Here is a 12,638-nt window from a genome sequence, read left to right on the forward strand (position 1 = left end):
AAAATATTCAGCCTTCCTTTCTGGTCAAATTCAAGTCAAAACAGTCCCAAAAACAGCTCGGCCAAAGGAGAGAATCTGTGGTCAAACACAGCGGTCAAACTGCAGTCAAGGGTTTGCGGTCAACACCAGTCAAACACCCCATAAAAAATTGCTTTCTTCACCAAAGAATTCAGCCTCCCAAGAATAAAATTTTCCAAGTCAAAGAGAGTCAAAATGCCAAGTCAAACTTGGTCAAAAGCTGCCCGAATAAAAGTCAACACAGAAATTTCAGAATTAGTCTCTTTCCTTCCCACGTGTGAACTCGGCTTCCTTGCTTCAGACCTATACGAACCAATCACAAGAGGAGAGAGAAGAGAAGATGTGTTGATGTGATGTCCAAATGAGGTTGCCTTGATGTGTATTTATATGCTTCTTTGGAGACCCAATTATGACTTTAGACCGACCTAAACTTTTTTGTACTTGTGGGTTTTCCATTAAAAATAATATTTTTCCTTAACCAAATTAAATTCTTCCAAGGGATAGTAGGGGTCTTTCTTGATGAGGAAGGTTGTCCAAAAGAGGGAATTTGTCCCCGAGTTGTCAAATTAACACTCCCTCTCAGCTAGGGAGAAATTTCCCGACTGCATCACGAATCTTGTCTCAATAGTCTCGTCAACGTCATCACTGAACCAAGTCATACCTCGTCTCTGCTCATCTATCCTCATCTGTTGAACATTCTCGAATCTAGAGAGGAAGAATCATCATAGGGGAGCTTTGGATACCACCCTATCTCCACAGACAATAGGAGGGATGCCACTTACCATGAGAGGTAAGGATCGCGCCTATCCTAATGTCTAGTGACAATAGGCAGGATACACTTACCACAAAGGGTAAGGATCACACTTTATCCTATTGTCTGTTGATCTTCCCAACTTGACCCTCAAGAGTCAATGGTAGAACACCCGCATCCCGTCAATTGAGTAGGATACCACTTACCATGAATGGCAAGGATCACAAACTATCTCAAGTATGTCACCTGTTGGCCAAATGGGGAGAAACAACCCCAACAAGCCTAACTTGTGGGTAGAATACCAACTTGGGTATACTCTGTCAAGGCCACTGAGTGAGAATAGGTAGGATACGACTTGACACGGAAGGTAAGGATCACAGATTATCCTATTGTCCAGAGTTCCCTCAACACTAGGAGATCTCAAGCTCAATTCCTCTCCCTGTGAGCTCACACAGGGGAGAAGAGAATTGCTTAGTGTCCTCGATCAATCGAGACCCTTACCCAGGGGGGTCATATCCATCAGTTCAAGCTGCTCTTTGAAGAACAAGAACTTCCCTTTCGGCAAAGCTTTGGTGACTATATCCGCTATATGTTGATCAATCGAAATGTAATGAGGTCTCACTACTCTCTACGCCATATCTCGAATGTAGTGATACCTGAGCTCAATATGCTTGGACTTGTCGTGGAACACAGGATTCTCTGCTAATCGGATCCCACTCTTGTTGTCGCAATATATCATTGTTGTATCCAGGGCCTGCTCAAACAGCTCCCAAAAGAGCTTCCTCAACCATACAGCCTTGCAACTCGCCATGCTAGCAGCAATGTACTCAGCCTCGGCAGTACTAAGGACAACAGACTTTTGTTTCCTACTCATCCAAGATATCATGGCAAATCCCAAGCTAAAGCAACACCCTAATGTGCTCTTCCTATCAATAGCATTTTTGGCCCAGTTAGCATCAGTGTACCAGTGAAGTCAAACATCTTCGATAGTATATCTCAGACCAAGGTTAATTGTCCCATGCAAAAATATTAGCACATGCTTGGTAACAACGTAGTGTGCACGAAGAGGCTCAATCATGAATTGACTCAAAGTGTTCATTGCAAAACATATGTCTGGACGGGTGTTCACCAAGAACATCAATTCCCAAATCAATTGTCAATACTCAGTGGGGTTAGCCAAATCAGGTCCAGTAGCATCTCCACATAACTTCTCAAAGTTCATCTCCATCGGTGTGGCCACAGACTTGCATTCTACTATTCCAAATCGTTCTAGCAATTTCACAACATATTTTCGTTGTGAAAGGAAAATCTCATCGAGTCTCTACCACACTTCTAATCCCAGGAAATAGTGCATCAAACCAAGACCTTTCATTTTGAATTCAAAGGCAAGCATCAAAGGCTCACTACATGTCAAGAATAGATCATCAACATATAAAACCAAAATGAGAGGCGTACCTTGGACCACTTTGAAGTAGTTGTTTGGGTCAGCATTAGTTCTCGTGAATCCAAGCTTCACTAAGAAACTACCCATATGGGCATACCAGGCTCTAGGAGTTTGCTTCAAACCATATAGTGCCTTCTTCTGCCTACAAACATGAGTATTCCTGCCCTTCACTTCAAATCCCTGTGGTTGCGTCAACATATACTTCTTCCTAGAGTATACCATGAAGAAATGTAGTCTTTACATCCATCTAGTGAAGAGTCCATCCTTGACTTGCAGCAAGGGCTATAATAGAATGAATAATAATATATCGGGTAACATGTGCAAAGATGTCATCATATATTCCTCCCTCTTTCTGGGAGAAATCTCTAGCCACGAACCTCGCCCTCTATTTCTCAATACTCCCATCAACTCCATGTTTAATCTTGTACAGCCATTTAGAAGTCACAACAAACTTCCCTTTAGGTCTTGGAACAACTTCCCACACATCATTTTTCATAATGTATTCATACTATTTGGCCATGGCATCCTTCCAAACCTTCTCTTTCACTACTTCTTCAAAAGTGGAAGGTTCGGCCTAAATGATGGTGCTCATAGCTACAATGTATCCCTAGTACCAGCATGGCTTCTTACTTTCTCTAAAGGTTCCTATGGTAGGGATATGTCTTTCTGCATCTTGTAATGTATCACGAAACCAAAGGGGTCTCTTCCCGACAGGGGGATCACATGGAGGAGGATCCAAGGGGTCCATAGGCTCCATGGGATCATTAGCAACATCTTTCTCCGACTCAGACATAGAAGGGTCATCTAGAAGGTCCACATCATCATCCTTCTTCTCAGTAGGAGGAGGAGGAGGAATATCCCTTGCTTTCCCAAGGGCAACATCCTCATCAAATGTCACATCCCAACTTAACTTTATAATCCTTTAACCAGGCACGTATATTCTAATAGCTTTAGAATTATCACAGTATCCAACAAGCATACCTTTCTTTCCTATGGCTTCTAGCTTGTTCCTCTTGTCCTTTAGCACATTAAAGTATACGAGGCAGCCAAAAACTCTTAGATGACCAACATTAGGTTTCACACCAGTAAAGGCTTCCTTGGGAGTCTTGTCACCCAAGGCTTGATGAGGAATCTTGTTTTGAACATAGACCCTTGTATAAGTGGCTTCTCCCCAAAGGAACTTTGTCAGTTTTTGATCATGCAGCATAACTCAAGCAGCTTCCATAATGGACCTATTCTTTCTTTCAACCAAACCATTATGCTCGAGTTTATATGTTACAATAGTCCCTTTCTTGATTCTAGCCTGTTGGAAAATCAAAGATATTATATTAGTGTTTGATTCTCCTTTCTTGATAATTACTTGTGAGTGTGTTGGCTTCTTTTACTCCTTTATTATCTTATCTTTCATCAAGCAATTACCATATTATATGTGTATGAAGATCACAAAAACAGGAGACACAAGATATAGGCACATGCCAGGGAAAAACCCCCCTCGAGGAGAAAACCCAATCAAGATAATTCTTCCTTTCAATAGTATTCTTTGAGACTCTTTACCCTAGACCAAGACCAGACTTTCTGTCCACACCATGTCAACCTCCCACATCTTCGACCCCTTCCAGCAACTTCGACTAGGCAGCAGCTTCTGGCAACATGCAACTTTCGGCAATAGCGAAATCTTAGGAGACTTCGATCTCCCAACCTAGAACACGAAACAGAGAGAGGCACCAAAAATTCGATTTTCTTCTTCTCTAAAGACTTCCCCAAACACGCACTTCTTTCCACCTCCCGGCAACAGACTTCGCACTTCTCCAGCTCTTCTTGAGATATCGAACATGCTTGAGAATGAATGCTTCAAATGACTTCGACCTCCTTGAATATATAGGCTTCTTGTGGGTCGTATGAGGGTCCTCAGGCTGACTTGATCTCTTTTAGGCCAACATGATGTGGAGGGTACACAATTCATATTTGACTTGATACAAAACCTTTTTACATGATTCCAAAGCCCAAGAAGGGTCTCTTCAAATATACAATGACTCTATAAACTCAATATTAATCCTAGGAGTCCATGATGGGGCTTTGACTAATATAATGACGACCCAAACATGAAACCCGTGCTTTAATAAGTAATTGTTACAATAATAAAAATTATTTTCTTTATTCTTTTGACAAATACATTTCATAATAACTCAAGTGCATTATGACCCTACAACCTCAATGTTGCCCCTCTAGAAATAAGCGTTTGTCTCTGAGGAACCTTGATATGATGGTATGACCCTTGATGTACCTCCAAATGTTGAAACACTAAGACAAGAAGACAAGGTGTTGGCTTGATGGGTGATGTGCCCAAATGGACATAGGATACCCCTAGGTTGGCATTGTACTTGTTTAATGAATGTTTCCTTGTACCAAGGCCCAAATGAGGATGGAGACCAATTGACATGGTCTGGGAAGGATTGCACATGCCATGATAATGCCAATGCTTGATCCTAGGGTTTCCATGTCACCCGGGGACACCCTAGGATGGTGACACAAGCCCTTTTACTCATGACGTCTTGATGGAGGAGTTGTTACTTGGAAATGTACCCATGTTTTTTGAGGATGTCCTTTGGAATGACGAGAGGTTCATTTATGATGGATGATGTCATGTTGGAGAGAAAAATCTCCCACATGTGCGGAGATTTATTGGCATTTTAATATATTTTATCACATTATAAAGATATCTTAAGGTCGGCTTGTAACCTTTAGGCCTAGTTGAATGCCTCAAGTAAATTTTTAGGGCTTTAATGTTGCAAATTAAATGAGAAACCACTTGCTTATCCTCATATAAATAGAAGGAAGTCATTCTCACTTATTCATCATCAATTTACTTCTTTCTTAAAAGAGTGCGCACTAGATCTCGTATTTTCTCTTGGATGCAATGGATATTTAGTGGAGTAAATTGTCTTGTGAGGGAGATTTTTGCATGGAGAGACTTTTTTGGGATTGATGACACGATTCTTGATGGAATTGTGTCAGTTCATTGTCATTTTCTTTCATTTTGCATGTTATTTTTTTGAGGCTAGGGTTTCTATTATTCCATATTAAAAAGTGCAATATCTTTCTTGAAATCTTGATTCTTTATGGTTATGCAAAATTTGTCTTTCAAGAATCCATCAAAGGAATTTGGTGCATGCATCCTTTGACCTTAAATCTCCCATATAAAGAAGTCACTAAGGTTATTAAGAGAAGCATTTTGATCTTCCACCCTCTTCATCCAATGCCATCTATCATTGACCTTGTCTAAATTGACTCCATTTCCCAATTGAATAAAAGCACTAGTCTAGTAGTGGTGATGATTTTAAATTTTCCCTCTTCTTTCTTTTTTGATAAATAGTGTTAGGGGATTGTCTAAAATGGCATCTTATGGATTTTTGCATCTATTTTTTATTGTCCTATTGGTAGTAATTGCATTTAATATATATCAAAAGGTAAAATCTAGCATTAAGTGCAATTTTCACCCCTAAAAACAGGGTTAATTGTTGGATATGTGTTATATTATTTGCATGACTTGTATGCACCATGAACAAAGGGGGGTTTGAGGGGGGTTTGTTCAACCCCCCTTAGTTAGGGGGGTATGCAGGGGGCGAGAACCCCACTACACGTGGTTTTAGGTAGTGCCTCAAAAGAAATTTTTTGGCATTTTTCAACACAATTTTGCTAATATATAAAAAATTGCCACATGGTGATTTTGCCCATGGTTTTGTAGTTTCAGTTATAGAACTACAATTCAATTGGTAGTTCATATTCCATGGGGATGTATATTATATCGTAATAGATTGTAGGAAAAATATAATGAGAAAAGCTTGTTGGGTTTCCGGGTTCTGGGTTTATATGATAAAATCTCTATGTAAATTTGTGCATACCATTGTATCTTTTCTGTTTTTATTAAGAATTTGTTTAGAGTGATTAATTGTACACAGTTAAAACCTACACTAACGTCTAGACTTCTATTGTTGCTTTATGCATTTGAAACCATTAAAAACCGAAATTTTCCTTATCCCTTGCTTACCTCCTTGATAGCCCCCAATCCTTTGTTGACCTTATCGTCTAAAGGTTATTTCTTGGTTGTTGCATGATGTTGCATGTTGTAAAACTGAATATCTTAAAAACCCTAACTTGTAGCACCTTTCTTTGGTTTCATGAGATCGGTGGATTGTGTACTCAAACATTTATAACTCTTATCATGGCATCCAAAGTCTTGCTAGTACCATCCTCTATAACAATTAAACCTTTGCCACCCTTGAGCCCTTATTTATTAAAGATCTTTTCGGATGTTATTATTTCAAGTCCCTTAAACAATCATTTTCCTTAGTAACTTAGGTCGATACCTTATGAGCCTTGTTAGGGAAGCCTCCCTTGTGGGGATAACATCCACTACTAAACAACAGGAGGGAAGCCACTGAGGTGGCAATGGTGGCTAGTCTCATTATTTACATAAGACCTAGGTCACCTAATGAGGTTTTGCACTAAACCTACTAAATATTGCGGTAACATAGCCCACATTGTATTGTTAGCCTCCCTTACCTCTCCATATAAATAATGTAAGGGAAGAGACTTTCTGTTGACATATTTTCATTCACTCACTTGTGTTCACTCTCGTGATGAGATGTGACCTACAGAAGAGTGCACACTATCCTCTCTCTTTTTTTACAGTCCTCACATGTGCTTTTGATCTATTTCATTCTTGAGTTGCCAAGGCTTCTTGGTCTTCTCTGAGGATCATAGAGCATCTTGGAGGTCTATGGTTAGAGTTTATCCCTTGAAGAATGGATATTTTTGGGATAAAACCATAGGGTGGAATTGTAAAGAAAAGGAGGGGAGGGCATCTTACCTCGGAGGATCTATCAAAGTGACTCTTGTAGATCGGATCTTCTTGGTTGCTATGATTTTGTTGTTTTACCCTAGCTAGACTCTGGAGGATGAGAGGATTTGTACTAGCCTTGAGACAAGGCTATGGTATGTACATGTACTTCATCTCGAGCATAGTTGTCCATAATTTGTGTAGTTGCTAGATTTGATTTTTAACTATAGATGTTCTTTATGCATTGTTATCTACAGCCATATATGTCTTGCAAATTTGACATAAGCAAAAAACAATAAATAGGTGATTTTACATCTAAGTGAAGAATATAAGGGGTTGATTTTACTATTGTTATTATCGTTGTAAAAGAGTAATTTCAAATCTAGCTATTGGCTAACAAGTTGCCCTAAAATGGCTTATCACTTTGGTTTGGTATCTTTTCTCCTTGAATTGCCTAGATGTTTGGGTTGTTTGGGAGTGAATCATTGTACTCTTTCTAAGTTTGTTTTGTACTCATCTTACAGTAGTCGTAAGGCCGAAAATTCATGGGTCTTGGATCCAAAAATCCTTTTAGGTTGAAAGTGAATTTTTTTTTATTTTGCATTAAATTTTGAATTCTGAGAAATTTCCATGGATTCTAATCTTATTATAGTTCTATATTACCAGATCCGTCTGCCCTAGGGAATGGATCCGCAAATCCCTAAACGAAAATGCATTTAGATCCACATTCACTTTGATCTGTCTAGGATACGCTAAAAAACAGATCCTTAACTAGTGAAATGTATCTTGTCAACACCCTAATCCGAACAGTTACTCACTTGAAGTTGATAGTGCATTACACGCCCTAACCCCAACAGCTACTTGTTAGAATCCGACAAAGCATCATGCACTAAGCCTGCCAAAGATGCATGAATGACAGTGACAATATGTGCAACAAATAAGAGATGATGCATAAGAGTGAGATCATGCATACTAACGACAGAGATGTTGCATTCCACATGGCAATTGGTATTAATATCGTTGTGTTTTTGGATCTTGGATCTATAGGCTTGGTTGTATTACTCCGATATTGGGTTTTTTATTTACCGGTGGAGTACGAATTATAGGATTCAAATAGCACTCATTTCAGCCTATGTCTAGAACCTATCCTCCCTAACGCCAAGTTATGTCCTACATAAGTTAAGCACATTTGAACTAGTTTATATTTTAGATATGTTATAAAAACATAATTTAATTATAGAGGCGTTATATTTTATCTACATTATTTTAGAAATGTTATAACTTTATAGAGTAATTTTATTGTGTACATATATTATAAGTTAATTATTTCAATATATCATTTTCTTAATTTTATTGTGAATATATATTATAAGTTAATTATTTAAAATATATTCCCCTATGGGGGTGAGAATCGAGACAAACGTGGTCGTCGGGCCCCATGTGGAGTGACAAATGGGCCGGAGGGGTGGGTCGTACCTCTAGGCCCCCTCATACCATGTGAAGGAGGGAATGGCGTACAGGAACAATAGCTCTCAGGCATCTAAGTATTTACGACACCTTGGGAGAGGGAAGCAACAACAGGTTGATACACAGGATGAGGAAGGTGCTGGGATTTCTGTTCAGTGCTCAGGTTTGGTGGTGGAACTATACTTGGCCTCCTGCTTGACAGCGAAAGAGGCGTCGGAGGCATGACAAAATTGGTGGTTTCTTGATTTTCTTCAGGGAATTGTGGTTTGTTGCGTATAAAGGAGGCCAATTCCTTGTTTTTCTCAGGCCTTGCAAGGTCGGACTGGGTTGGCAGGCGCAGTGTGAAGGCAAATGCTATTTTTTGTTCATTTGGGGTAAGGAGCGTCTCTGTAAAAGCTAGCAGTGCCATGGTGAGGGTGGCGTTTGGGAGGCGTCTTATTTATGGAGAGTTGTTGTCCTCCTAGGAGTCGGCTCTGTACAATGGAGTGACTAGTGTGGCAGGGAATGTGATGGCGATGCTAACGACGCTGCCTTAAGTTCGGTTTGGTGGGCAAGAGGGCAACAAACAAGGCAACGCATCCAGCGGAATTGGGTGTGATTGGACAGCGATAGATGCATCCTAATCCTCGACGGGGCAAATCTAACCTCTCGATGCAACCAGGGATGGGGAGGGAGGAGGCCCTTGCGTTGGAAACCATGGGGGATGGAAGCAGGAGGAAACCACTAGGCAAGGCTCAGGTTGAAGGTTCTGGAGCGCATGGAGGGCGGGGTGGCAAACTTCGCGGTGGTCGACGAGGTGGTTGGAGTTAGGGGCAGCTAAATCAGCGTGGTGGCAACGGTGGCACGAAGACACCCCCACACTGATAGCAGTTCGCGGACTCTTGGCTCTCGGAGAGGTGGTGGGCGCAAGAGGGCTCAAGCAGCTACAAACAATGGTTGTTGCGACACCCCGAACCCACAGGGATTGCAACACTACTACTTGGAAAACTGTCGAGACCTAATCCAATCCTTGGTGGACCGGGTAGATGCGGCAGAACGAATTAATTGGGAAAAGCACGATGAGTTGATGGCTACACTGGAATGCATGCATTATTTCCAGTGCTAGGTCAGGGAGCGAGTGGTGGTAGTCTGGCGGGGACAAAACCATCTAGCGGAGAAAGTGGAACAACTGGAGACTTGGATGGCGCACTTCGAAGGGCACGTTTAGTGCAACTTCCATCCTCCGCCTCCTCTAGGAACTGCTCCAGACAACCCAGCTTCAGTCACCTCAGACGATTAGTATGTCCTCTGGTTTTCTTTATGTTTTGTTTGTCTATTGGAGCCTATGGCCCTCTCGTTTGTGGACACTAGAACTAGCATCTTTTTTGTATTTTTGTCACCTTCTACAGATCATGGTCAACAAACCCGGTTGGGGTGAGACCACATGCTTTTTGAAGTCTCAGATGTATATCTTTTCTCTGAATGAATAGAATGTTGACTTACAAGCAAATAAAAAATATTTAAAATATATCAAATTTTTAATGTACATGTTTTAAAGTTTATTGATTATAACTTATAATAAACTTTTATATATTACAAGCCTATTATTTCATTCATATAAAGTAATCAATGTATTAAATTATTTTTTTTTATCGTTTAATTATTTTTTATATATGATAAGTTTACAATTTAACTTTCATAAAATAACAAATGTACTATATTAGTTATTATTTTTAAGTGTTATACTTTAATTATCAAGTATTATATGTTTTTCCATGAAATTCATGCATATGAAACCTGTAAATTTTATCATTGTTGATGGGTGGTAATCACAATCAGTGTTGATAAAATCGTCGATTTTTGGCGATGTCCCAAAAAATTGCTTGCTCCTTACCTAGATGCCTTTTGTCCAGAGTGATTGTGCTCGAGGAAATATACCAAAGTTTCCAAAGCTTTGAGTTGATCTTGTGCACAAAGAAATCAGATTACAATATTGTTAGGAACAACAAGGGGAAATAGATGCTATTGTTCTAGTCAAGAAGATGAAGAAGAATAGCAAGAAAGGCTTCAAGAATAAGGGTGGGATAGATATACGAAATAAAGACTTGAGTAAGGTGATGTGCTTCCAATGTCACAAGATAGGACATTATGTCGGCTAATTTCCACTGAAGAAGGAAAAGGGTGCAAGATAGGTTGCAGCAAGGACTATCGCAGCAATAGAGGAGATGAACTCTCAGTTAGAGACTACCTTTTACATGACTTCTTGTTCATCTTCTACATTGTACTTAGTTGGGATATCTTACATAGTTTGTAAGAGTCATGCTCATGTGTCATAACTCTGTAACTGAACCTCAAACATCTAGAACTGACAATATGAATGACCAAAATATAACTTCATATCTTGGATTCTTATTACATTTTGATCCCATGACATGTATTTGGCATCATGAGGAGCAAAACAGGATTTTAAATTATCTCATATAACATATCATATAGAGCACAATATTTCTCGTAATATCACCTCTTGGCCTTTGTTCAAGGCCTTCCTCTTTGCTATTGATTTTTTCTAGACTAGCAACATACTATAGATGATATTTAAAAAATGGACAGATTTGGACACAACAACAGAACATACAGGCTTAAACATACCACCGATATTGTTGCAAGTGTGTTCTCTTGCACACTGAGGTTTTGAAGCATCTCTTGTAAACTCATACGTGTCTCAGACAAGTACTGCTTTGTCTGTAGACTAGCTTCAATCTGTTGAAACAGTAACAGAAGTGACATCTCATAAGTAATAAGCAGAAGACTTCCAATTATAGTAAAACAAATCTCATGCAAAAAGAAAAATAGGTAAAATAATATCTCAGAGATAAGCACACAAACTAAAAATCACAACACTAGATATGCACCTATTGTTAAAACAAAAAAAATTAAATTTTTGCTGTACAGAAAGAATTGTACTAGAACATCATAATGAAATTTTACTATGAAATATTGCTCTAAATCCAATATCACTTGAATATATAGCATGTATCTTAAGTGCTTGGGGACAATTTCAAAAGCTCTGGAAATGCTAGTATATTTCTCAGGCCATTCTATTGGTTGACATACCAAATCCACAAGAGAAGCACTCATTTTATCTTGATGCCTCACGTAACACCAGTTTCATCGAATCTCATGCAACCATTATAGTAAGGCAAATAAGGCAATGGGTGGTAGTCTGGTAGAACAAGCTAATCAACCAAATTTCTGGGAATATCATTGGAATGAGAGTATATTCAAATGATGGTAACATGCAATGAATGAGAGTATATTCAAATGATGGTAACATGCTGCACATAAGGAAGAGGTTAATCCAGCAAAGAGTAATTAAGGTGTCCCATTATGTGAAACTTTTAGCAAATGGAAAGGATTGGGCTTCGTGGAAATTGGAGCATAATGTTTGAATGACAATAGGCTAGCAAAAGCAGATACAGATTCTTTAGACAAAAATACATTCCATCTCTGATTTGTACTAGGAGAGTTTGGCATAGATTTTACTGATTAAAAAAGAAAAGCAGCTAGCCTGTTGTTGGAGAATGACAATTACAAGTGGTAACACTGACTGCTGGAAACCAAAGACTGCAAAGAAGTCACTGTCGGGGCTTGGAAAATCATATTTTTGTGCAGTTTTTGACAAACAAGAAGCGGCCCAAGGAATTTTCCAGAATGTTGTATGGATCATACTCATAGCACATCCCTTTCTTATGTACAGCCTTTGTATCAAATCTTTGACCCAGAATTTGCCTCTCAGCATAAACATCCTCTCTGAACGGAAATCCCCAGGCTGGATAAAAACTTGTGTGCATGTATTGAGAAGATTTTTCAACCTTCCAATCGACTTCTGGTAGGCAATAAGGGAGGTTCGCAATCAATAAAACCCTGAAAATTCTCTAGATGTGGGGAATGGAGGGGAGGTCATGCAATAGAGCAAAACACAGGTCTCTATGAGGAATTTGTTCTCTTCATCATACTAGTAGTTCATGGAGCGGAGATCATAGGTGATTAAAGGAATCCCACTCTTTGAATATGACGTTAGGTGTCTATGAGGAGTTTGCACTCTTCATCATACTAGTAGTTCATGGAGCAGAGATCAC

General features: G+C 39.4%; 1 protein-coding gene across 6 annotated transcripts in view; it reads right to left on the bottom strand.

Annotated features, from left to right (window-relative positions):
* The window catches only part of LOC149203713 (uncharacterized), a 554,312-nt gene that overhangs the window by 440,356 nt on the left and 101,318 nt on the right, over positions 1 to 12,638 (bottom strand). For all 6 annotated transcript variants that reach the window (XM_089403546.1, XM_089403545.1, XM_089403544.1 and 3 more), the window contains exon 9: positions 11,149 to 11,259. In XM_089403546.1, the coding sequence (XP_089259672.1) occupies positions 11,149 to 11,259 (111 nt within the window). The remainder of the gene's footprint in view (positions 1 to 11,148; positions 11,260 to 12,638) is intronic.

The sequence above is a fragment of the Pinus tabuliformis genome, chromosome 2_1, assembly GCF_031772625.1.
Source record: "Pinus tabuliformis cultivar Carrire ecotype Pingquan chromosome 2_1, CPIR1, whole genome shotgun sequence".
Classification (NCBI taxonomy): domain Eukaryota; kingdom Viridiplantae; phylum Streptophyta; class Pinopsida; order Pinales; family Pinaceae; genus Pinus; species Pinus tabuliformis.